Source organism: Populus nigra, chromosome 8 (assembly GCF_951802175.1).
Source record: "Populus nigra chromosome 8, ddPopNigr1.1, whole genome shotgun sequence".
NCBI classification, from domain to species: Eukaryota; Viridiplantae; Streptophyta; class Magnoliopsida; order Malpighiales; family Salicaceae; genus Populus; species Populus nigra.
The window spans coordinates 20,741,146-20,767,263 of NC_084859.1; the positions used below are offsets into that span (position 1 = coordinate 20,741,146).

The following is a 26,118-nucleotide window of genomic DNA, read 5'->3' on the forward strand; positions in this document are numbered from 1 at the left end:
GAAATCATTTTATTGTGCATAAAAATTTAAAATTTTTGATATATCTCCATCAACATTGTAATGACTAATGTATCCCTATGAAAATACTAAAGCACCCCCAATAACTAGTTATACGTGTAGTTTTGAGATGGACCAAACATTGGAAAAACACTATGGATTCCTGTTTTTGCCTTTACGTTTTATATTTTCTTTTAATTTTAATATTAATCCAGATCTTGACCAACTAAAATACATGAACTCTGTCCAGATTCTGCAAATTTTAGCGGAGGCAAGGAACAGTTAGCCTGGATATTCTGATACCGCATTTAATTCTTTAGATGTTGGTAACATGTTGTTTCTTCAAATTTTAATTAAATATTTGCCTGCGACTGCATAATTCTATGATTTCTAGTGTCTAAACATAGATGAGCTTACAGTACCAGGTACCTATATGCATGAAAATCAAATCATGTCATCAGGAATATTAGCATGACAAATCATTTGCTTTGATCTTATATTAATCAAGGATAACATTCTGAAGCATAGTGCTACTTGATAACTGGAAACTTAAACATACTAATTGAGGGGGAAAAAAACAAAACATGAAAGAGACAAGCATTGATCACACAGCAATCCAAATCCATGGGACACGTAATTGAAATCCTGGAAGCTACAGTTGAATAAGAGAACACACAGTTTGCACCGTAGTGAGTATGAGGAGAACCAAGGCTGCGATAAGAGAGATTATGGCCCATGGAGTATGGAAATACTCTTGTTTCAAGGTTGCCTTCCATTTATTCCAAGGCCTCCTGCAGTATGCATTCAGATCTTCAACGAGACTAGCGAAGATGAAATCATCCGCGGAGAGAGCATTTTCCTTGGAAATATTATGAAGAAGAGTCGTAACTGCTTCATAGTCATGTATCCAGTTTTCTATAATTCCATTTTGAACAAGGATTTCCACATCCTTAGGAGTAATGACAAGGAAATTGATCATTGAAATATAGTTAGCTATATACTCTTCGTGGCAATGGCATTGCTCAAATGCCTGGATATTCCTGAATAAGATTTCTGTGTCGTCATCTATTTTCAATAGTGGCATTTCCAGGATCCCTCTATCGAATTTCATGTCGAGTAAACTTTTTCCCTGTTTAAACCTGAACTTAACTCCAGCTTGATCGAGTTCAGTTATACTTGGTACGTTTATGGTCTCGAGTTCTTTGTCCGTTTTATCTGACTCTGATGGCTTCTGACAATTTCTTATGAAGTCAACAAAATGTGCTACTTCAGACGAATTGATTTCCTCCAAAATTGCATTTTTCAACCAAGAATCCCATCTCTTTTCGAAGAACTTGTGTGCAAGCTCAATCACTGAATATTCCTCTTCAACAGGGCTATATCTGGTGATGCTGGATGCTTCAAGCAAATCCTCAAGAATGAAGAATGGGAGCTGATTTTCAATCAAGCACATGTCAAGTGATATATCGCTCAGCATCCATGGTTTATTGAATATACGGTCATTGCTACTTTCAAATCCTTTACAACAATCTTTGAGCAGGACCATAATGATGAAGGAGGCATCTAGTAACATCATTTTCACAAAGTGTTCACTGCCAAGATCGATGGTTTCTGCGTAACAATTACGCAATCTTGTCTCTCTCTCCTTTACAACTTTAATTACCTCCTCCATGCTTGCCGTGCTCCATTTAAGAAATTCTTGCAAGTACAATATTTTGTGCTCCTCCATTGCTTTAAGCTCTTCTTTTCCATGGTGAAGTGGACCAAGGTTTACTACTTGAGGTGTGAAGATCTTTTCATTCGACTCACGTAGTCGAATAGGGACTCTGTAGATACAACATTGATCGGAGAAAGAATGCAACTTTACCATATCCGCTCTCAAGGACTTCGCCAACTTGTTAATATCAAGTGAAAGTTGTGAATTTTCCTCTTCGCCAACATTTCCATGGCTCTGATCAATCATCTGCTGATTAGTACTTGATGTTCCACCATTTTCCATCTTGTGCTTGAACCCAGATGATGGCGCGCACTGTTTAGAACCAGCACGTATAATTAATCACTATTGATAAAAACAAACTGAAATACCAAAATAATATTCGCAAGAAATCAAATTCGAACAATATTCTCTTAAATCACGTCTTTTCACAAGTTCACAAAAACAACAATATAATGGCTAAACGCAGATATTTTTCATGGCTACTCAAGCTCAATTAAATTATATTGGCTTCAAAAGGTTCCTTCTCATTTACAAGCCCCTGAAAAAGAAATTAAAAAAAAAACACTATTTTAATCGTTTTCTATTGAGATAATTCAATTTACTCGATCTTTATTTTGCAACAAATAATCAATTTTTATCATTGTTGATTTTTTATATATATAGTTTATCACCTTCGGGATGAAAATTAAATATAAAGAAATAATGGGAAAATTTTCCTTCATGAAAGCATTATTGAGCATGGTTTTATGGAATGATTTTTCCTTTATTAATTCTGAATCTATGCCTTTGAAGATTAATACTTTCACTGATTTGTATTTTGTCAGAGCGGGTCACAAAAAAGTATTTTTGACTCATAACACATCATCAGCTTATACTTTCTAGAAGCGGGTGGGTGTAATTGTGAAAGAAAGAGGCAACCACCAATATTAAAGAATGCAATAGCCATTAATGAAGGAGGTGCAGTAACAGAACAAAAATGAAGAAAATAGAAGGGTTGATGTAATCAATGAGGTTTCTTAGTGTTTTGTTTTCCTATACTTAGGCATATTGTTTGGGAGTTTAGATGTGTGGATTGATCAAGAGATTAAAGAGTGTTAGAGAGAGCATTGTAATCTTGAGTATTGTTTGAAAGAATTCTGAATTTAGTGTTTGTTTGTGTGTATTTATCTCTCATGGAGGTGCACCACTAGTAACCTCAATCATCCACTCCACCCAACTATTGTATCAAAGCCTAAGAAGCAAAAATAAAAGGTGTTCTTGATTTTTTACCCTGAAATCATAATGTTTGAAAGTGTATTCTGAATACACCATTGAAAAGTACTCGACAAGACTATTGTAATGAGGCAATAATCAGCTCAAACAGAGTCTAGACGAACCTCTTGAAGTTTTACCGTGAAAAGTCATCTTCGCTGGAGAAGACAATCTGAAAAAACCAGATCGGTCAATTTCTAAAATTGCTAAACAACCACATAAGTTTCATAAATTTCAGAATAGACACTAAATATTTAAAAGCCATCCAAAATTTTCATAAATTTCATAACAATTACTCATGTTTGTAAAATTTAATTAACACCCCCAACAATTTCAAAAATTGAAAATAACCCCAGAAGTTCTAAAGTTTTTAACAATCTCAGGAATTGCTACTCTTCCATAACCAATAGACCAAATATTAGTCTACATTACAAGATAAAAAGGAAAGCTCATGGAGAAGTTCAGAGGTACAAGACTAAGCTTGTCGCAAAAACAGAAAGAATTCACTATGGGGAAGTCTTTGCCCAATTACTGGACTTGAGATCATATTTTGTTACCTGCTGATCATCAACCGATGTTCCTACATACTCCATCTTGTGGGGATACTGATCAAAGCAATTCTATTGTCAGATTCAATATAAAAAATTTGACTACCATTAAGTAGCTAGTCTCAGATTAATTCTGATTGCTTCAGTTTAAAAAAAATAAATTGTTTTATAATTTGCCATCTACTACTAGCATGTTATAATATAATCGACTATTAAAAAAAAAAAAAACTCTCACTACTAAAACAATTACTTCACTTTCTTAACTGCTGAAGTATCTAATCTTCTTGGTTAATAAAAAGGATAATGACGACTGCAACATGTAAACACGCTAAGCGAATTGTAAAGTACTGTCACCCGTTTGAACAATCAAGAAATTAAAAAAAAATCATTAAAGAATAATATAAAACTATTTTTGTAGCTTCATCTAGTAACTTCAATTTTAATTTGAAATATTATACCTTAAGTGGATCATTTTTATGAGTGTGTCCATGATATAAAAAAAATATTTAATATATTATTAAAGCCTTAATATATAACTAAGGAGTGAGGAGCTCAATTTCATCCTGTATTGAGAAATAATATAAAATTATTTATAGAGATTTTTTGGATTAAGACAATATTTTAACATAAACTAGATAATTAATTGAAAATGGCAGCTATATCAATGTAGTATCAGGAAGAAAATAACAATATGCATTAAAACAATTAACAAAGACATGAAAAGCCTATAGGACTCGAAAACAATATGCATTAAAACAATTAAAATATAGAACTGGATACCAGTTCTATATGTTACCCTATTTTGGACTCGAAAATTTCAGTTTTCTGATGGGTTTTTAGCGACAAGCTTTTCACTTATGTGTGATTATGGAATGCAAATTAGTGGTGTCTTCTTGTAAAATAAAAGGGTAAACTTCAATAATTATCCTTATAGATTCATCATTGTTCTACTTCTACTCTTATAATTTCAATTTTCCCACTATTACCCTTGTAGTTTTCATAAAATTCCATAAATATTACTCTAAAAGCAATTAACAAAGACATAAAAAGCCTGTTGGATAGAAACTTACATACCTAAAAGCTCTCGACAACCGGCAGTTTTAGAAGTTCTCGTTTCAAATGATGACAATCTACCTCTAGTGTCCAAAAAGATGTGCCGAGAATGGTAGACTTTCCCTCTTTAATATACCTTCCAAAATGTTCTATTGCCCCTTTACAATTGCTCCCATGGCAAGAAAAGGATTCTCTTTGATAATAATTAGCTTTTTCCAGAATATTTATTCTCCCATGGTTGGAGCTGACTTCCTGGCTACCTTAGTGGCTAGCTGCTTCCTTGGGGCTTTTCCTCTGGTTGATTTTCTTGCTGTTTGCTTTGTGCCGTTGAAATAAGTGAATTGGGAAATAGGGTTTTCGGGTTTCTGTTTGTTTCTCGAGAAAACGAAGGGAGGTTAGGGATTTGAAAGTTTTTGGCGAGTAGGGATAGGAGGTTCTGGGTATTTTTATAGGGCAAGGGGAGAGGTGAAAGAGGAAGGAAGGGGACAGTGAAATGGGATTTGAGCACGTTTTTATATTTTAACACAAGCATTTAATCATTATCGTACCTCTTTTGATATCTTACCTGCTAATTTTGAACACGTTTTTTTTTTTCAAAATTGATTTCGTTTTTCGTAGATATTTTAAAAGCAATGCTATATTCAAGAATAATTATTTATTGATTAAACTAATTGACCCCCATCCAATGGTGGAAAATATTCGAAGGAGCAATCCGAGACATGATTTTTTGGAGTTTTTTTTCGTAATAATGACAGATGGGACAGATCTAGAGCTTCGAGTCTTGTTTATTTATACAGTATAAAATCAAATTCTGCTTATCGGGGTAAATACTTTATATGAAGACTATTTAAAACTTTGTTTTTGATGATGTACAAAAATATACAGAAAATTTATTTAGTTGCTTTTAGTGGAAAAGCTATAAAGGTCATCAAGGGGGTAAAGGTGAAAGTAAATATTGTATCTGTAAATATTATTACTCTTACAAGTAATTTGTGTGTTTTTTTTAATAAAACAATTCAACCGTGCATACGGGTTAGAGATAGAGGGGTTTTACAGGACAATGTTTAATAAATAACGCAGGATGCATATCGACAAGTTTAAAAAATTTACTTTTTTTAAAAATTAACTAGTAATATATATGATAATTTAGAGGATTTTGGATTTGAGAAGTCGATCTATTTGGTATATGGTATAGTGATGTGGGTGTGGGCTGGCCCCAAAACAATAGATGCTCTGTGGAAGTTTATCTCTATAGTTATCTACTTAGATGACATTTTTCAACATCTTAAATCTTTATGAGATCAGCAATCCAAGAAAGGACTGGGTTGTTAAAAGCAAAATTAAAAAAAATAAAATAAGAATCATGCCTTGATATTTTATGAGTTTGTGAGCCAAAATCTATTTTCCATGACAAGATGAAAATTCTATATCAGCAACTTCTCTATGTAAAACAAATATATTAACACCATGATTATCTTTTATTGTGGTTGAAATGGGGTGAACCGGTGTCTTTTTTTCTCCTTCCTGTTTTCCGGTGACTTATTCTCACATCTCTAAAAACACAAGAACCCGAACATCTGTAAAATCCAAGCCGTCAAAATCAAGGCAAATGGAAAAATTATCTTATCATCAAAAGACGATGACGGAGAAGCTAGATCATAGGCAGAATAATCACTACAAGATTTCACAGTTTTACTGATGGAAAAATTCCGTCGGTGTATGATTAGAAGTTCGTCGGTGATTTTTTTACCGACGTCATCACCGACGGATTACGTCAGTCGGCTTTTCTTTCATCGGTGATTCCCCTTTCCGTCGCTATATCGGTCGGAAAAACAAAAAAACCATTTGCCGATGGTTTTACAGACAGAATTTGCGCGTCAAAAAAAAAAGATTCCCGCTTGAAATATACCGATGGATTTTTAGTCCGTCAGTGATATCGTGATTTACCGACGGAAACTAACCGTCGGTAAATCTATCGGTGAGTGTATGAAATACCGACCGAATATATCTGTCTGTAAATTCATCGGTACTAGTGGTAGCTACTGTTAAATGCCGACGGATTAATTCCGTCGGTAAGTCTGTTGGTGAATGTTTAAAATACCGACCGAATTAATCCGTCGGTAAAATCCTTGGTAATAGTTTTTTTTTAATTTGTTTTTAAAAAATTATTTAGGATATATAATATAAAACTATATAAATTAATTGTAGTACAAACCAATTATGCAAATAAAAGTTATATTAAACATAAAAAAAAAGTTAAATAATATTCATTACAAACTGAATATGTTTCAAGAAAAATATTAAATGAAGTTTTAAAGGTAAATAATGTTTATTACATATTAATATAAAGGTGGAGCTGGAGGAGGAGGAGGAGATCCTGGAGGAGGCTGGTGGTTATACGGCCAAAAAAGATTAGGCGCACATGTTCCATTATTTGCCATGTTCATAATCATTTCGCGAAGCTGTTCATAAGCCATTTTTTGTTGTTCATAAGCCGCTTTTTGTTGTTCATACTCCGCTTTTTGTTGTGCTTGAGACGCTTTGATTTGCTCAGACTCCGCTATTTGTTCCGCTCTTTGTTGTGCATGAGACGTTTTGAGTTGTGCGTACTCCGCTGATAGGTTATCGTATTTCTCGGTGAGCTGAGTCGTGTGTTGCTGCAAGGCCACGAACTCCTTAGATTGGGAGCTCGATATTGATTGGGAGCTCCCAACGGTTGAAACACTACGGGTCGATCGCAAGTTGTCGGCCGTAGTGTTGGAGAGCCCGTAAACCCGATTTTTATCGGGTCCACCTGACGAGCCAACCTCCGTCCACAAATCTGGATCGAATTCCAGATTGGTCAAAATATCGTCCCCGTATCTCTCTCTCAACCGATTATTATAGGTCTCTTGAAAATAAAATAAAAAAAAAGTAATCATCATATTCAATACAATAAACATAATAACTTACATAATAACTTACAAAATAAAATGGTTGAACAAACATACCACGAAATGTTGAGCACTGTCGCACCCTCGCGAGCGGGGCGCGGCGATCCTCGATTGATTTCAGGGTCTTTTTGTTTTATTGTGAATAAAGGAGTCGCCACCTAGTATTATGGTCACTAGGAAACCTAACTGGTCTTTCAGAGATTCTAAGGTAAGGGACTGGTTGCGTAAAGGGAAGGTATTAGCACCCCTAGTACGCCCTACCTAAGGTAAGCTGCTTGGTGTTTGGTTTGTCTTATAATTTCTATGGTGTTGGTGTTTTCTAATCCCATCAGTTTTCTAGGTTTTGATTCAAACTAAAATTATTAGGATAGAAATCCAAGGAAGTTCCATGTGCTTTAAAAGCTCATTTTCCCCTTGGTATTTCAAGAGTTTTGCGACTCGTAAATTGCAAGGGGGAGGGACAAAAATTTAGAAATCTAGGGTGCTTTAAAAACCTATTTTTTGTCTTAGTGTTTTATACTCTCACATCTCATAAACCGTGGAATAAAAAATTGAAATGTCCTCGATTATAATCAAGGCTTCTTTCAAGGATTTGTGCGGATTTATTACTCCCAATAATATTTTGGATATTCGTCCTTTAAGGATTTCTTTATCCAAACATTAGCGGTGAATAATAGATGAATTCCTTCCAAAATAAGATTTTTGTATTTTTTTTGGAATATTGGCCAATACCCTTTGGAGTTTTACAAACATGTTGTAAAATCCAGAAATGCAAGAAAACAAATTTTTTTGGTGTTTAAGAAATCCATGCGAAAACATATTTTTAAAACTTCCAATATTTTTGTACATAAAAAAAAAATGTTCTAAAACATGTAAGGGTAGTGGTCGTATGCAACACACAAGAAAATATTTTTTTTATATTTTTTTTTTCAAGACGCAAACATCACAATTAGAAATAAACACCAAAATGGAAAGTAGCAAGCCATCATTCATATTACAAGAAACTTGAAACAATTCGTAACAAAAATCGTTCAAAGCCAAATCAACTTAAAATTCTGTACACTGGAAAGGACTAAGCCCATATGCATGAGGGAGCCAAAGTTTTGAACCTGAAATTTTGAAATAAAAAATCCTACTGCATGTGACAATGACTCATGATCTATTTTCTTTTTAACAATCCGGGAGAAACTGCCATGCTAGTTTCATACAAAAAGGAAGAGCTTGGGACGACATGCTTTTATAACACATATATATCACGGACTAGCAACCAAAACAGACCTGGCCGGCTATTTCAATTAAAAAAAATGGAAGGACACGAACAGAAAAGGGAGCTGCTGATGAAGAAAACAACAGCCCCCTCCCCCGGTTCTTTAATTCTGAACCAGCGAAAGAAAGGAGATACAAAAGGAAAACCAGAGGCTAGCCAACTCTTAACATAGTCACCCATCCAAAACTCAAAACCACGGCAGAAACAACACAAGGCAAGCATTCATTGTACAGTCTAACATTTAAAACGAATGTGCAAAGCAAAGACAAAACAGGTACAACAGATTTAAAGGCAGCAAAGGAGGAGGAAGTGAAGACTTACCTGCAGGTCTCACCGTCTTCTTTTCTGCAGAAGATGAAAGAAAACCAAGCAAACGTTGCTGTCAAGGTTTAGCAGCAAAGTTCCCTCTCCGTCTTGTCTTTTTTTTTCCTTTCCTCACAATAACACCAGAATGCAAGAAAAGAACGCTATCTATTTACTGCGTTTTTCTTACTCTCTCTCTCTTGCGTTTTTTTTCTTTGGTCTCTCTTTGCTGTGTTTTCTACTCTCTTTCTGCTCTCTTTCTCCCTCCTTTTGCTAGGTCATTAAAGGGGTTTATATATAGTCTAGAATATCTCTATTTAGGAAAGATTTAATGCATTAATTCTAGGACGTAAATCCCTACTGATTTGCAGTAAAAAAACGCAAAAAGGAAGCTGCAATATTCTGATTTTGTGCTGGTGCTTTACGTCTGATTTCTTTCCAGTTTTAGAGGAGGGTGTGGCTATTTTCTTTCCTTCCATAGGGCCAGCTGCTCCCTTTCAAATGAGGCAAGAAAAAACGTGGTTGCAGCTCCAAAATTCAGGCATGATGATAAAGGAAAAACAGCAGGAATTTGCAGCCAAAAAAGGAAAGAAATCAGCTGGAGGGTGCAGCTGCAAGGTCCTATTTTCCTTATTCGGTGTGGTAAAAATCTTGTCATTTATGATGATCCAACCCCCCTCTCCAGCTTTCAATGTCCTTCTTCAATTCAATCCCTCAATTTAGCACATTTCGATTCAGTCCTTGGCCCAAAAAAAATCCTTCGAATCAGTCCCGCGAACTTGGGCAAAAATCCTTCTTGCGGTCAGGAATCCCTGCTTTCACACTAGATATTCAAACGGGAATATCTTGAGCTTCTGATATCGAAATCAAGCGATTCAAAAGCCTAAATTTATCTACGTGTCTAGGACTACAACTTTGATGAAGGAGTCGAGGTGAGATAAAATCGTTTTATAGAACAGAAACTGGCAGTAATCTAGTTGGTCAAAAAGGTTCTTGATCTGACAATGCTAAGTATCCAGATCTGATTGAGAATCTGCCCTAAGAACAATGATCCCTAGGACCTAATAAAGGTGTAGGTCAATTTTTCAACATGTCATGAGTGACAGAATATACCTAGGATGGTTAGATATCGAACGAAAACAAGTCAGAATCAGAGCCTAAGCTGGAACAAAACAATTGCGACAGCAGCAGAACCAATTTATTATGCAAATTCTGAGGGACTTATTCAACCTTAAAGACCAGATAAAAAAACGAATTTAGCATTATGAAGACTCCTGATCAACCTAAGAAAACCTGATGATTTTGGTAGTAAAGGGGAAGGATAAAAAGAGCAGAAAACAGCTCAAACAAGGTTTCAAAACACAAAATATTTCTTTCTGTGCTTTTGTCAATCTTCTGGCGAATATGAGCTAAACTCCTATACTCTGTTTAAAAAAAGTATACACCGTCTCTAGCACGTGGGGTCCGAAAATGAGTAACAACAGATGCCCCCTCTTTACAATGCTTACGAAGCAAAACTCCTCAATGTTTTGCATAGTAAGCTTGTAAAGAAATAAAAGGTCTTCTTGGCTTGCTAAGTGATCTACTCATCCAAAGACTTCACTTCTTTTCTTTTCCTTTTTTTTTAGAAAATTGGTCTATTTTCATGGGCTACCTGCCCTTTTGATTGGGTTAACCTAAGATCCCATCTAACGATCTCCTTTAACAAAGGTTAAACTCTGTGTGTGGTTGGGTTAATCTGAGATCCCATCTGGCGATCTCCTTTAACCAGAACCAATACCAAAATGTGTGTGTAGTTTTATTATGATGGGTGACCTACCCAAAATGAAAGATGGTCTCATTATAACGGGTGACCTACCCAAAATGAAAGATGGTCTCATTGTGATGGGTGACCTACCCAAGTGGAGAGAAGGGAAGAGTGGTCTCATTCTTATGGGTGACCTACCCAGGGGAAGAATGGCCTCATTATAATGGGTGACCTACCCAGGTAAACAAAAAAAATGGAGAATGGTCTCATTCTAATGGGTGACCTACCCAAAAAATGGTCTCATTGTGATGGGTGACCTACCTAGGTGGAAAAGAGGAGGAGTGGTCTCATTCTTATGGGTGACCTACCCAGGGGGAAGAATGGCCTTATTATAATGGGTGACCTACCCAGGTAAAAAAAAAAATGGAGAATGGTCTCATTCTAATGGGTGACCTACCCAAAAAATGGTCTCATTATGATGGGTGACCTACCCAAATGGAAAAGGGAAAGAGTGGTCTCATTCTTATGGGTGACCTACCCAGGGGGAAGAATGGCCTCATTATAATGGGTGACCTACCCAGGTAAAAAAAAAGATGGAGAATGGTCTCATTCTAATGGGTGACCTACCCAGAAAAAATGGTCTCATTATGATGGGTGACCTACCCAAGTGGAAAGGGGGAAGAGTGGTCTCATTCTTATGGGTGACCTACCCAGGGGGAAGAATGGCCTCATTATAATGGGTGACCTACCCAGGTAAAAAAAAATGGAGAATGGTCTCATTCTAATGGGTGACCTACCCAGAAAAAATGGTCTCATTGTGATGGGTGACCTACCCAGATGTAAGAGAAAATGATTTTAGAAAGGGGTCTCTATATCTGGAGACCTGCCCGTTTTATTTTATTTTTATTTTTTTATTATTATTATTTAGAAAAACTCCATGCTTTTTCTAGGGAATGGTCTCAACATCGGATGACCTGCCCTTTTTGAATTTCAAAAGAAAACATCTTACCTCGAGGAAATGAAACAGTGCTAGTTCATAATTCATATTCTTTTCTGTAGCTACGTTGACTTAAGACTCTGTCTCTTAGTGATTCCCAAAACTTGGAACTAATTTGGCTTTCGTCCCACCTTTCCTTCCATGTTAGTGTTATGACAATATAGCATGCATGTTTTTGTTACCTATCTTTGGAAACATAGGTCCCCCTTTCGTTGTAAACTTCTTCGAGCTCTTGTTTCCATTTGTTTGTCCAACCTTTTCTCTTAACTCGGAATATGCTCTACACACTATACTTCATATCCTCTTGGTGAAGAGATCTTTGGTTCCTTATGGGGCCCTTTCTTGCTCCATTGAGTATTGTCTTTTATTATCATTTTAAAAGGAAAACTCAAAAGATTTGGTTTTGTTCATGAAACTGAAACTTTCAATGCAATTGGCAATTCTCATAAAAGATGCTTTTGTAGAAGTTCTTATGATGATACCCCTTTTGGCTTTGGTTCACTATAGCCCCCAATGTGCACTTAGTACACTTCTTGCCCCCAGTGTGGTATGCATAAATATGCCAAGTTTAGATTTTATTTGGTTCCCTCCAATTGATGGAGTCATTTACTTAGTCATGTGTAAGAAAAGAGTTTGTTTAAGTGAAAGATTTCCAATGCTATGAGATCATGCTTTTCATGAAGAAAAGGTTTTTTTTTTTAACAGAGAAAATTCATGGCCAAACTTTATTTTATTGATTGGGTGATTACGGAATACATCAAGCGTAATATTTCCTTACAGAGTCAGAATTCACTGGCCTAACTAGATCTTCTCCATCCATTCTAGATAACAGCAAAGCTCCTCCCGAGAATGCTTTCTTCACCACGTAAGGGCCCTCATAGTTCGGCGCCCATTTACTCTGATCTTCTCCTGGTAAAGGCAATATTTTCTTCAGTACAAGATCTCCTTCGTGGAATCCTCGAGGTCGAACCTTTTTGTCGTATGATTTGGCCATCCTTCTTTGGTAAAGTTGATGATGACAGATTGCGGCTATCCTCTTTTCACTGATCAGATTCAGTTGTTCATATCTAACTTTTGCCCATTCTACCTCTTCCAGCTCAGAGTCTACCAGTACTCTCAATGAGGGGATTTCCACTTCTAAAGGCATAACCGCCTCCATTCCATATACCAACGTGTACGGGGTGGCTCCTGTTGAGGTTCGGACTGCGGTGCGATACGCATGAAGGGCAAATGGCAACATCTCATGCCAATCCTTATAGGTGACTACCATCTTCTGAATAATCTTTTTGACGTTCTTGTTAGCAGCTTCTACCGCACCATTCATCTTTGGCCTATACGGCGAAGAGTTGGAATGCTTGATTTTCCATTTAGCGCAGAGTTCTATTATCATCTTGCCATTGAAATTCTGGGCATTATCAGTTATAATCTTTTCTGGTGGACCATACCGACAAATCAAATCTCTCTCAATAAATTTCTTCACTACTTTTTGCGTCACATGAGCAAATGACCCGGCTTCTACCCATTTTGTAAAGTAGTCGATAGCCACGAGAATAAACTTATGACCATTGCTGGCTTTTGGGTTTACAGGTCCAATCACATCAATTCCCCACATCGCGAAGGGCCATGGAGATGTCAAGTTAAATAGAGGAGTTGGAGGGGCGTTGATTTTGTCACTGTATACTTGGCACTTATGACATTTTCGGACATAGTCGATGCAATCCTTTTCTAATGTCATCCAGAAGTAACCTGCTCTTTGTATCTTCCTAGCCATCACGTGTCCATTAGCATGGGTTGAGCAAATCCCTTCATGGACTTCTCGTAACGCGCTTTTTGCCTCAAATTCATCCAAACATCTCAACAAAGTCCCGTCGGATGATTTCTTATACAAAATCTCCCCATCAAGATAAAAATCCATTGCCAACCTCCTCAAGGTCTTCTTATCGATTTTGGATGCCCCTATGGGATATGCCTGGTTTTGGATGAAATTCTTGACATCATAGTACCAAGGGTTTCCATCCACTTCTCTTTCGACTGAGCAACAATGAGCTGGGTTATTTCTGATATTGATGTGTACTGGTTGTACCTTGTGCCCAAAGTCTATTTTGGCCATAGATGCTAGTGTAGCCAAAGCATCCGCAAACTGGTTTCCTTCCCTTCCTAGATGGGTGAACTCTATTTCCTCAAATTCTCCAGCCAGTTTAGACAAGTATTCTTGGTAAGGCCTTAACTTCTCTTCCTTGGTTTGCCATTCTCCTTTTACTTGGCAAATGATCAGCATTGAGTCTCCATACACATCTATCTTTCTGATGTTTTGCTCCAATGCAGCCTCCAAACCGAGAATGCAAGCTTCATACTCCGCCGTGTTGTTGGTGCACCCGAACTGTAGCTTAACTGAAACCGGATACTGCTTCTTATCAGGAGAGATTATCACCGCACCTGCTCCGTTACCACATACATTTACAGCACCATCAAAGTACATAATCCACCAATCTGATTTCTCTTCCTCAATTGCAAGCACATCTTCATCGGGAAATTCAAAGTCTAATGATTCATAATCTTCCATAGCATGGTCAGCCAGGTGATCGACAATAATACTCCCTTTTACGGCTTTCCTTGTCATATATACTATGTCATACTCAGCCAATAGAACTTGCCATCTTGCAATTCGGCTCGATAAATAGGGCTTTTCACAAATGTACCTCAACGGGTCTAATTTGGAAATTAACCACGTAGTGTGATACAACATATACTGACGTAATCTCTTTGCAGCCCATGTCAGTGCGCAACACAGCTTCTCAATCACAGTATACCTAGACTCACATTCCGTGAACTTCTTGCTCAGGTAATAAATGGCCCTTTCCTTCTTTCCGGTTTCATCGTGTTGCCCAAGCACACATCCCATTGCTGTTTCTGTTACTGTTAGGTACAATATTAATGGCCTTTCTGGTATAGGAGGAACAAGCAGGGGTGGATTCAACAAGTACTGCTTGATTTTCTCAAAAGCCTCTTCACACTCTTCATTCCAAATTCCAGGGTTCTTCTTCCTTAATAAACGAAAGATCGGGTCACAAGTCGTGGTTAATTGGGATATAAACCGAGCAATGTAATTCAACCTTCCTAAGAAACCTCTCACATCCTTCTCAGTCCTGGGAGGTGCCATAGATTGAATAGCCTTTACTTTGTCGGGATCCACTTCTATCCCTTTGTCACTCACCACAAATCCCAACAACTTCCCAGATTTCACCCCGAACGAACACTTCGCCGGGTTAAGCCTCAACTTATATTTCCTTAGTCTTTCAAACAATTTCTTCAATATTTGGACATGATTCTCTCCCTCTCTAGATTTAGCAATCATATCATCCACGTATACTTCAATCTCTTTGTGCATCATGTCATGAAACAAAGTCACCATAGCCCTTTGGTAGGTGGCCCCAGCATTCTTTAAACCAAATGGCATGACTTTGTAGCAAAATGTTCCCCATGGTGTTACAAAGGTTGTCTTCTCCTTATCCTCTTGCGCCATTTTTATCTGATTGTAGCCCGAAAATCCATCCATAAAGGAATATGTGGAGCTGCGTGCTGCATTATCAACTAACATATCTATGTGTGGTAGAGGGAAATTATCTTTAGGGCTAGCTCGGTTTAAGTCCCTAAAGTCCACACAAACTCTGATTTTACCTTCCTTTTTGGGAACCACCACTATGTTTGACACCCATTGTGGATACTTGACTACTTCCAAAAAACCAGCGTTCCATTGTTTTTCAATTTCTGCTTTTACTTTGATTAAGACCTCCGGATGAGTTCTCCTCAACTTCTGCTTAATCGGTTTGCATCCTTCCACCAGTGGTATCCTATGTACTACGATATTCGTATCCAAACCAGGCATATCCTCGTAGGACCAGGCAAAGACATCTACGTAATCTCGGAGCAGTGCAATCAATTCTTCTTTCTCTTCAAGGATGATCAAAGTCCCTATTTTCAGCTCTCTCTTGATTTCTTCACTACCCACATTTATGGTTTCAAGTTCCTCTTTAGCGGGCTTCCAAGCTTGTTCATGCTATTCTATTAATTTTATGAATTCCCCTATGTTTTTCTCCTCCCATTCCTCATCTTCTACAGCTACTATGTATTCTTTAAAGTTTGGCCATTCATTCTCAATGTGAAGTGCAGGTGTTGTTGTGGAGGATCCGCTTTCAGGGTTCCTGAAAGCGGGAAGTGATGTGTAAATGCATAGTAAGACATCAAGATGAATTTTGAAAATGCATGATCTCATTAAAAGGAAAAGATTGGCTCAAAAACAAAAATAAAATCCCATTGACATCTTGAGCCTCGATTGTCAATGAATAAAAACAAAACAAAACAGAAAAAAAAAAGGCAAACAACATAGATAAAATTATAATCCAACAAATCATTGTTGATTACATTTTGAAAACCAATGGAGCTTCCTGGGTCTCCCAATTCCGGAACTTCTCTCCTTCGGCTAGCTTTCGAATGAAAGTCCTGTCGGTGACTTCTTCCAAAGTGTGAATGGTTAATTGTGGCAGCTCTTCATCCCTTCTTCCGGATTCAATTTTCTCAGCAATGTCCTTGACTTGATCTTCCTCTAGAGTGTTTATGTTCATTGAAGAAAGCTTCTAAAGGAGGTTTCCATGTCCCTTATCAGGCTGCATCACATATGCAACCTTTGGAAACGAAATCCTGATTGAAGGGATGGCTAAGCTTTCTTCTTCAGGCTTCCTTCCTTCAATCCTAGCCATTCTCTTCTCCCTTCTTGCACCAGCAGCTCGCTTGTAATCCTCCTTCTTGGGCTTATATCCAAGCCCAAACCTCTGTTCTGCAGCTTTTGGTTTGATTATATCCACCCATTCAAGCCTTCCTTTCTTAATGTCATATGGGAAAGGAATCTTGTGTTTCAAAAAGCTTTTAGCGGCCATTTTGGTGGCCTCCGAGATTTCTGGCTTCCTCACCACAGTGTTCTCGGGCACCCACTCCGTATTCACAACCTCAAATGCATGAAGGTTTCCATCCTTACAATCTTCAGCTTCAATGAATGGAACCGCCACATTTCTTACCATTGATATAGTCTCCTCAGCCTTAACAGTAACCAGAACACCATTGGCAATGTACTTCAAACATTGATGTAGGGAGGAGGTGACAGCTCCCGCAGAATGTATCCATGGCCTTCCTAACAACATACTATAGGAAGGGTGGATATCCATCACTTGAAGGGTTACTAGAAAGACTTGTGGACCCACAGCTAGTTCGACCTCAATTGTCCCTATCACTTGCCTTGGTGAGCCGTCGTACGCTCTAGCCATCATCACACTGGGTTGCATGTGTGAGGGATCTACTAGCATTTCATCCAGCACATGCCTTGGTAACACATTAAGGGCCGAGCCGTTATCGATGAGAACTTTACCGATGAGACAATCTTTGCATCGGACTGTGACATACAAGGGCTTGTTATGTCCAGTTCCTTCAGTGTCAAGTTCATCTTCTGTGAAATATAAGTAATTGGCAGCATGGATCCTCCCTACTATATGCTCCATAGTCTTTTGTTCAATATCTTGGGGTACGTAGGCCTCATTCAGTACTTTTTGCAAAGCATTACGATGCGGCTCGGAGCTGAGTATTAATGACATGATGGAAATCTTGGCAGGGGTCTTCTTCAACTGATCCACTATACAGTACTCACTATGCTTCATTAATTTCAAAAACTCATTTGTTTCTTCCTCAGTCACAGGTTTATTCACCTCAAACTCTTTATCGAGGTCCAACACCTCCTTGCCCTTAGCCTTTCTTTGTTTCTCTAGTTCTTCAGGTGTGAAACAACGACCACTCCGAGTTAGTCCACTTATCTCAGTTCGGAACAGCGGCAAAGGAGTTTCAATATTCGAGGTATAACCATAATCTCCAGGCATCACTCCATAGTCTACTTTGTTTGCATATGAGGGCTTAGTTAATACCAATTTTGAGAGCCCATTAGCTGTTGATTGGACTCTACATTTCCCCTGATTCTCTATCATCTCGATCTCTTCATTATCTCTTGCAGCCTCAATCCTTAGCTCTCCTAAAGTCAGCATCCTCGCAACCTTTTGATGAAACTCAATGCATTCATCAATGTGATGCCTTTTCTTTTTATGGAATGGGCAAAAATCATTTTCCCTCACGTAATGTTCAGATGGTTTCTCTATATGTCCAGATTGTACCAACATCTCGTACAGCCTCGCCATGGTCACTTTTAGCACCTTCTCTTTGCTACCGACCTCCATAGTATTCACTCCACTACCACTTACAGCATGTTTGGGTAGAGGGTTTGAATTCACATTAGGTGAATCCTCGAAAGTGACCCATCCAACTTTGATCAGTTGCAACACCTTCCTTTTAAAAGCAAAGCAAGCCTCAATGCTATGACCTGCGTGACCAGCATGGTATTCACAAGTCACCTCGGGGTTGTACCAGGCAGGGAAAGGTGGTTGCATAGGTGGTACAGGTAGGGGAGCTATCTGCCCAATACTCAACAGCTTGGCATACAACTCTTTTAAGGTTATTGGTAAAGGTGGTAATTGTTCTTCCGATGGTCGGTTGTCTCTTCTTTGGTAATTGCTTTGGTTATTTGCTGGGAATTTTGTTTGATTGGGTTGGTTTGGGATGGAGGGTTTGGCAAAATTGATACTGGTGACTTGGGTGGTAGGTGTTTGGTAGTTTTTGCTTCTCCCTTTGTATCCACCTTCTAGGTTATTCACCTCATTTTCTTTCTTTTTCCCAATGAAACCTCTCTTCTCTATAGGTTTTGCAATTCTCCCACTTCGGATCCTCTCAGCAATCCTCTCCACATCATAGAAATGTTGTGCTGAACTACCCATAAGGTGTTCATAGTATGGAGCCCTAAAAGTATTAGCAAACAGTGTCACCATCTCCGTCTCTATTAGTGGAGGTTGTACATTGATAGCTTGGTCACGCCACCTTTGAGCATAAACCCTCACGGACTCTTGATTTCCTTTCTCCATGGTAATTAGACTGGTCCTATCAGGAGCAATCTCAAGATTAAACTTGTATTGCTTTAAGAAAGCATCTGTCAAGTCTGTCCACTTCTTGATCCTAATATTGTCCAGCCTCATATACCAACTAAGGGCCGATCCTGTCAGGCTATCCTGGAAGAAGTAAATTAACATCTTATCATCGTGGATAACTTCTGCCATTTTGTTATAGTAAGAACGGAGATGGGTCTTTGGGCATTCCATCCCGGTATACTTAACAAACTCTGGCACTCTGAACTTCTTTGGAATAACAATGTTAGGCACCAAACATACTTCAGCAGCCCTAACTGGGTCAAATAAATCATTTCCTTCAACTGCCCTTAGCCTCTCTTCTAGTGCAGTCCACTTATCATACCCTTCATGATTAGAGAGTTTGACGTCATGTGGGTCCTCGTTTGTTAAATCCATTGTAATAGGGATTTGGATGGGCCGAGTGGGATTAGGATGCTGTTTATTTGGTGTATTTGCCCCCATGTTTATAGGTGCGATAGGAATTTGAGCTGCTGCTGGTGCTTCATCAGGTTGAGTAGACGTTCCCTCTCCATCTCTGGCTCTCAACATTTGTTCTAACATACTGGTTAGGTGCGCCACATCATTCCGAACTCCTTCAAGTTCTCTTTGGTACTGAGCTTCTGGTTGTGACCTTTCTTCGTTTTCCATTCTTTTTCTTTGTCGAGTGTTGTGGATTCTAGAAGGGGGACCTATGTTTCTTAATCTGCAGATGCGTGTATAGATGTATGAGAAAAATGCATGATTGAGAATGCTTTGTATATTGGGTATGGATGCAACTTTCTTGTGAACGAATAATAGCCACCACCTTATAAACATAGGTTCTTTTGTCACATTGCTAGGAGTACTGCCTTCCAAGTCGTTTGCTTGAATCATTTTCACCAAGAGACAGATTTTGCATAAGAAGATGGGTCAACGCCCTTTTCATTAATGCTTGATAAGTTTATTACATTAATAAATAAAAAGGAAATACAAAATTTATTAATCCCTTTCCTCCACAAACTCTCTAGCCAAAGGTAAGAAGGCAAAACCACGGTTCTCAATCTTCCCTAGAAAGGCATCGGTTTCAGCTAGGCTTCGGCGATAGCGAATGATGTCCCCTCCCACATTCCGCGCATTAATTCTAATAATTCGAGCATGTGCAGCAGCTTCATCCATTTGCTCATCTGTCTTGGTCATCTTTTCTATGAGTAACATATTGGTTCTATTCAAAGCAGTGTTGTTGGCATCGATTTGATCCTTGTGTTTTTCCATTGCTGCTAGCTTCTCGTCCAAATACTTCACCTTTTCACGTTCCTTGTCAAGCTTTATCCTCATAACTTTTATCTCATTCTTCTTAAACGCTAATTCTGTTTCAATAGCCTCAAAACCTTTCCTTTTATTTTCTTCTTTTGCAATCTCCATCGAACGGCTTTCCAACTCCATATATTTCTTGTTCAAATCCTCATACTTCCCAATCCTATCCATCAATTCAAACTGGACTTGTGCAAATTTTTCTTAGAAATATTCTGCACTTCCTTGGCAATCGTTAAAGTCAATCTCCATTGCTTCAAGTTCAGAGCAACTTTGCATCCAATCCAAACTCATCCCTCTTAGCTCCTTCTCACTCCTTTCCCTAGCAATCTTCTCCTCACCCAGCTTTAACTCAAGCTTTGTTATTCGTGCATCTCTAGATTGTATTTGCTCATCTAGAAATGCTCTCCTTTTATCTTCTTTTAGCATCATTTCTTCCAACATTGCCTTGTCTTTTCTGCTTTTGCTCAACTCTGTCCGAAGTTTTTCCACTTGTCTTCTCAACTCCTCTTCATTATTGACCCTTTTCCTCTTAACAGGCTCTTCTATAGTTTGGGGAGATTTGGCTTCTACACAAGGCATGGCTGAAGCAGCTAAGTCTCTCCATCTTGCATATCCTTCACTTGCACTTGGATCCTTCAAACCTTCTATCTCAACCAAAACCAAATGCTTCCAATCTTGTTTGATGATTTCTAAAACTTCTTGTGCAATGGAATCTTTGAACAAACCAAAGAATTGAGCAATTCCCATAGTCCTTGGAACAAACTGCATGCCCCCAAGTTGCCTTACCACTAGGGCAGGAGCATAACTCACATAACCTGTAATCCCTACCAATGGCACCCAACGTCTTTGTCCACAACTCATTAGGACTTCCACTGTCGTTACCCATGGTGCTCTCCACTTAAAATCACTATTAGGCAAACCTTCTAATTTGTCAACCCAACCTTGGTTATCTAGATCTCCCCATTCTTCTTCTTCTACTAACTTCAGGGGTCTTTGGGTGAACAACCAAAAATTATTGAAGACAGGTTTTTTTGTTTCGATATGGCTAACCATCCAGATATACAACAACTGCGTGCAGCATCTCATTGCCCCTTTTCCGGTCCTCCTACAATGATTAAGCGTCAAGATAGTTTCAGCTAAAATAGCAGCCACTGGATTGATTTGTGTATTCTCATACTCTACATAAGCAGCAGCGGCCTCCAAACTCACTAAACCCGTCTGACTTGGGAACAACACAAGGCCAAATATGCCCAAGGCAATCAATCTCTCTTTTTCTAATCCTGACTTCTTTTCCAGTTCAATTTCTAGCATCCTCCATTTCAAACCGGTAGCATTCTTTTCCAAAAACTTTTCCAAGTTGGAGATTCTGAGCAGTTTTGACAGTTCAGGGATGATCTTGTCAGATCTCAAAGGCAAATAAATCCGATACAGATTGTTTGGAAACTCAGTCAACATCCCATATTCCTCCATAGTGGGACATAGGTCTATGCTTCCAAAAGAAAAACACCGGTAGTCTGGATCCCAAAAATGAACTATGGCTCGCACAGCTGGGCTTAAAACTTCTACCCTTGCAATTTCCATCAAACGTCCGTATTTTTTACAAAATGCATCCTTATCCACATTCTGAAAGTGAGTCGTTAACCTGTTCACCTCATTCATAATGCAATTCAGGTTCTTGATTGGTGACAGTTTCTTAGCATCGCTTCTAAGGCAGTCTCCTTCAGTCAATTGTGACAGTTCAGAATTTTTCCCATATTCTATGATGGAAAGTTTAGCAATGGTGGCCATTTCGTTCACAAGTCCTGCAATTCAAAATGCCTTGGGGGTTAGACTTGTTTTGATGCAAAAGATATTATGGATCATACACCCTAAGGATAGGTTCTAGTTCCTTTACGTGAGACATAGGGTAGTTTTGCTACTTGGTCTCTAAAAAAAGGTCTCTTGCTGTCCCAGTGATCGCCCTCGTAAAGGCAATATGGGGGTTCAGCAGATAGTGGGATGGCACATGTACCAATCACTATCAGTCTAAACACTCAGCAAAGAGTTGGGGTTTACACAAACTTAAACCTTGACTCAAGTCATAAGGCAAGCTGCTAGTTCCCCACTTAACTTAAAGTTTAATGTGTGTGCCCTCAAAAAGATAATAATCATAAAGTGATGAATGACTATATCATGTATGACAGAATGTAAAGATGCATGCTAAAGCTTTTAAACAAAGTATCATTCATCTAAAAAAACAAAAATCAACATAGCATAAACAAACAAATTACCAAGCCTAGTCCTAAGGTCCCCAGTGGAGTCGCCATCCTGTCGCACCCTCGCGAGCGGGGCGCGGCGATCCTCGATTGATTTCAGGGTCTTTTGTTTTATTGTGAATAAAGGAGTCGCCACCTAGTATTATGGTCACTAGGAAACCTAACTGGTCTTTCAGAGATTCTAAGGTAAGGGACTGGTTGCGTAAAGGGAAGGTATTAGCACCCCTAGTACGCCCTACCTAAGGTAAGCTGCTTGGTGTTTGGTTTGTCTTATAATTTCTATGGTGTTGGTGTTTTCTAATCCCATCAGTTTTCTAGGTTTTGATTCAAACTAAAATTATTAGGATAGAAATCCAAGGAAGTTCCATGTGCTTTAAAAGCTCATTTTCCCCTTGGTATTTCAAGAGTTTTGCGACTCGTAAATTGCAAGGGGGAGGGACAAAAATTTAGAAATCTAGGGTGCTTTAAAAACCTATTTTTTGTCTTAGTGTTTTATACTCTCACATCTCATAAACCGTGGAATAAAAAATTGAAATGTCCTCGATTATAATCAAGGCTTCTTTCAAGGATTTGTGCGGATTTATTACTCCCAATAATATTTTGGATATTCGTCCTTTAAGGATTTCTTTATCCAAACATTAGCGGTGAATAATAGATGAATTCCTTCCAAAATAAGATTTTTGTATTTTTTTTGGAATATTGGCCAATACCCTTTGGAGTTTTACAAAAATGTTGTAAAATCCAGAAATGCAAGAAAACAAATTTTTTTGGTGTTTAAGAAATCCATGCGAAAACATATTTTTAAAACTTCCAATATTTTTGTACATAAAAAAAAAATGTTCTAAAACATGTAAGGGTAGTGGCCGTATGCAACACACAAAAAAATATTTTTTTTATATTTTTTTTTTCAAGACGCAAACATCACAATTAGAAATAAACACCAAAATGGAAAGTAGCAAGCCATCATTCATATTACAAGAAACTTGAAACAATTCGTAACAAAAATCGTTCAAAGCCAAATCAACTTAAAATTCTGTACACTGGAAAGGACTAAGCCCATATGCATGAGGGAGCCAAAGTTTTGAACCTGAAATTTTGAAATAAAAAATCCTACTGCATGTGACAATGACTCATGATCTATTTTCTTTTTAACAATCCGGGAGAAACTGCCATGCTAGTTTCATACAAAAAGGAAGAGCTTGGGACGACATGCTTTTATAACACATATATATCACGGACTAGCAACCAAAACAGACCTGGCCGACTATTTCAATTAAAAAAAATGGAAGGACACGAACAGAAAAGGGAGCTGCTGATGAAGAAAACAACAGCCCCCTCCCCCGGTTCTTTAATTCTGAACCAGCGAAAGAAAGGAGATACAAAAGGAAAACCAGAGGCTAGCCAACTCTTAACATAGTCACCCATCCAAAACTCAAAACCACGGCAGAAACAACACAAGGCAAGCATTCATTGTACAGTCTAACATTTAAAACGAATGTGCAAAGCAAAGACAAAACAGGTACAACAGATTTAAAGGCAGCAAAGGAGGAGGAAGTGAAGACTTACCTGCAGGTCTCACCGTCTTCTTTTCTGCAGAAGATGAAAGAAAACCAAGCAAACGTTGCTGTCAAGGTTTAGCAGCAAAGTTCCCTCTCCGTCTTGTCTTTTTTTTTTCCTTTCCTCACAATAACACCAGAATGCAAGAAAAGAACGCTATCTATTTACTGCGTTTTTCTTACTCTCTCTCTCTCTTGCGTTTTTTTTCTTTGGTCTCTCTTTGCTGTGTTTTCTACTCTCTTTCTGCTCTCTTTCTCCCTCCTTTTGCTAGGTCATTAAAGGGGTTTATATATAGTCTAGAATATCTCTATTTAGGAAAGATTTAATGCATTAATTCTAGGACGTAAATCCCTACTGATTTGCAGTAAAAAAACGCAAAAAGGAAGCTGCAATATTCTGATTTTGTGCTGGTGCTTTACGTCTGATTTCTTTCCAGTTTTAGAGGAGGGTGTGGCTATTTTCTTTCCTTCCATAGGGCCAGCTGCTCCCTTTCAAATGAGGCAAGAAAAAACGTGGTTGCAGCTCCAAAATTCAGGCATGATGATAAAGGAAAAACAGCAGGAATTTGCAGCCAAAAAAGGAAAGAAATCAGCTGGAGGGTGCAGCTGCAAGGTCCTATTTTCCTTATTTGGTGTGGTAAAAATCTTGTCATTTATGATGATCCAACCCCCCTCTCCAGCTTTCAATGTCCTTCTTCAATTCAATCCCTCAATTTAGCACATTTCGATTCAGTCCTTGGCCCAAAAAAAATCCTTCGAATCAGTCCCGCGAACTTGGGCAAAAATCCTTCTTGCGGTCAGGAATCCCTGCTTTCACACTAGATATTCAAACGGGAATATCTTGAGCTTCTGATGTCGAAATCAAGCGATTCAAAAGCCTAAATTTATCTACGTGTCTAGGACTACAACTTTGATGAAGGAGTCGAGGTGAGATAAAATCGTTTTATAGAACAGAAACTGGCAGTAATCTAGTTGGTCAAAAAGGTTCTTGATCTGACAATGCTAAGTATCCAGATCTGATTGAGAATCTGCCCTAAGAACAATGATCCCTAGGACCTAATAAAGGTGTAGGTCAATTTTTCAACATGTCATGAGTGACAGAATATACCTAGGATTGTTAGATATCCAACAAAAACAAGTCAGAATCAGAGCCTAAGCTGGAACAAAACAATTGCGACAGCAGCAGAACCAATTTATTATGCAAATTCTGAGGGACTTATTCAACCTTAAAGACCAGATAAAAAAACAAATTTAGCATTATGAAGACTCCTGATCAACCTAAGAAAACCTGATGATTTTGGTAGTAAAGGGGAAGGATAAAAAGAGCAGAAAACAGCTCAAACAAGGTTTCAAAACACAAAATATTTCTTTCTGTGCTTTTGTCAATCTTCTGGCGAATATGAGCTAAACTCCTATACTCTGTTTAAAAAAAGTATACACCGTCTCTAGCACGTGGGGTCCGAAAATGAGTAACAACAAGCACAGTTATCAACGAACTGTTGCGCCCCCTTCTGGCGATCTTGACTCCGCACGTATGTCTCCACAAACAGCTCCATCGGGCTCGGCTCACGTCCAAGAGACGCAGCCTATAATGAAAAAAGATATATTAACAACAACTGAATTTAACGATATATTTCATTTAAATTAATCTTACCATCCGTTTCGCATTTGCAGCAAACGGAACGGAGCCGCCAGTGTGCGTTGTCACCCCCATCATGAATTGGCCGATTCCAGTTGCCAGCACCGGACTGTGAGCGTCGTGTGAACCACTCAGACGTCACGTGCTCAAGATAGTGCGGCCATATATCTTCCGGGATGTATATCGGTTTGAAATCCCTCCAAACCGCAACATCGTTCCAGCCTTGGAAACCTCTATTCCTCGCGGTTTTTTTTTGCCTTTTTTTGTGCTTCATACCAAAAATCACACAACCTACTTCACGCAACTAAAAATTACATTTTGAAACATAAATTTTTGTCTAAAAAAATCTTGTATTGTTTTCGATCTTACCTAGTTGTCGCGTGATTTTCCCACACCCTCCTCACAATAGTGTTATGCTCACTGTCCCAGCAGAATTTGTGTTGTGTATAAATAAACAAGTTTAAATAAAAATAATAATATATTTAAAATTATATTAATAAGCTGAAAATT

General features: G+C 38.3%; 2 protein-coding genes across 6 annotated transcripts; both read right to left on the reverse strand.

Annotated features, from left to right (window-relative positions):
* Positions 1-469: 469 nt before the first annotated feature.
* Positions 470-5,050, reverse strand: LOC133701359 (UPF0481 protein At3g47200-like). Of its 5 annotated transcripts, none has more exons than XM_062125250.1 (4): positions 4,588-5,050; positions 3,523-3,570; positions 3,091-3,137; positions 470-2,026 (listed from the first exon to the last, which is right to left on the reverse strand). In XM_062125250.1, the coding sequence occupies exon 4, from the start codon at positions 1,994-1,996 to the stop codon at positions 650-652; it is 1,347 nt and encodes a 448-aa protein (XP_061981234.1). In that variant the 5' UTR covers positions 1,997-2,026; positions 3,091-3,137; positions 3,523-3,570; positions 4,588-5,050; the 3' UTR covers positions 470-649. The 5 variants fall into 5 exon arrangements, with proteins under 5 accessions (XP_061981234.1, XP_061981231.1, XP_061981232.1 ...); XM_062125247.1 differs by having other exon boundaries at positions 2,984-3,137; XM_062125248.1 differs by having other exon boundaries at positions 2,984-3,137; positions 4,584-5,050.
* Positions 5,051-12,509: 7,459 nt separating this feature from the next.
* Positions 12,510-19,513, reverse strand: LOC133702023 (uncharacterized). The gene is made up of 4 exons (XM_062126202.1): positions 16,496-19,513; positions 16,236-16,414; positions 15,937-16,015; positions 12,510-15,852 (listed from the first exon to the last, which is right to left on the reverse strand). The coding sequence occupies exons 1-4, from the start codon at positions 19,511-19,513 to the stop codon at positions 12,571-12,573; spliced, it is 6,558 nt and encodes a 2,185-aa protein (XP_061982186.1). The 3' UTR covers positions 12,510-12,570.
* Positions 19,514-26,118: the final 6,605 nt, after the last annotated feature.

Excerpts from the sequence above, each read along its gene's own strand:
- LOC133702023 (XM_062126202.1), bottom strand. The coding sequence starts at position 19,513 with ATGGAAAACGAAGAAAGGTCACAACCAGAAGCTCAGTACCAAAGAGAA. Across the intron at positions 16,415-16,495 it reads TCAGGATTTCGTTTCCAAAG|GAAGATCAAGTCAAGGACAT; the intron begins GTTGCATATGTG and ends AACACTCTAGAG. Across the intron at positions 16,016-16,235 it reads GCTCCATTGGTTTTCAAAAT|GAACCCTGAAAGCGGATCCT; the intron begins GTAATCAACAAT and ends TCCCGCTTTCAG.
- LOC133701359 (XM_062125249.1), bottom strand. The coding sequence starts at position 3,025 with ATGGTGTATTCAGAATACACTTTCAAACATTATGATTTCAGG. Across the intron at positions 2,027-2,983 it reads TCAAACATTATGATTTCAGG|TGCGCGCCATCATCTGGGTT; the intron begins GTAAAAAATCAA and ends GGTTCTAAACAG.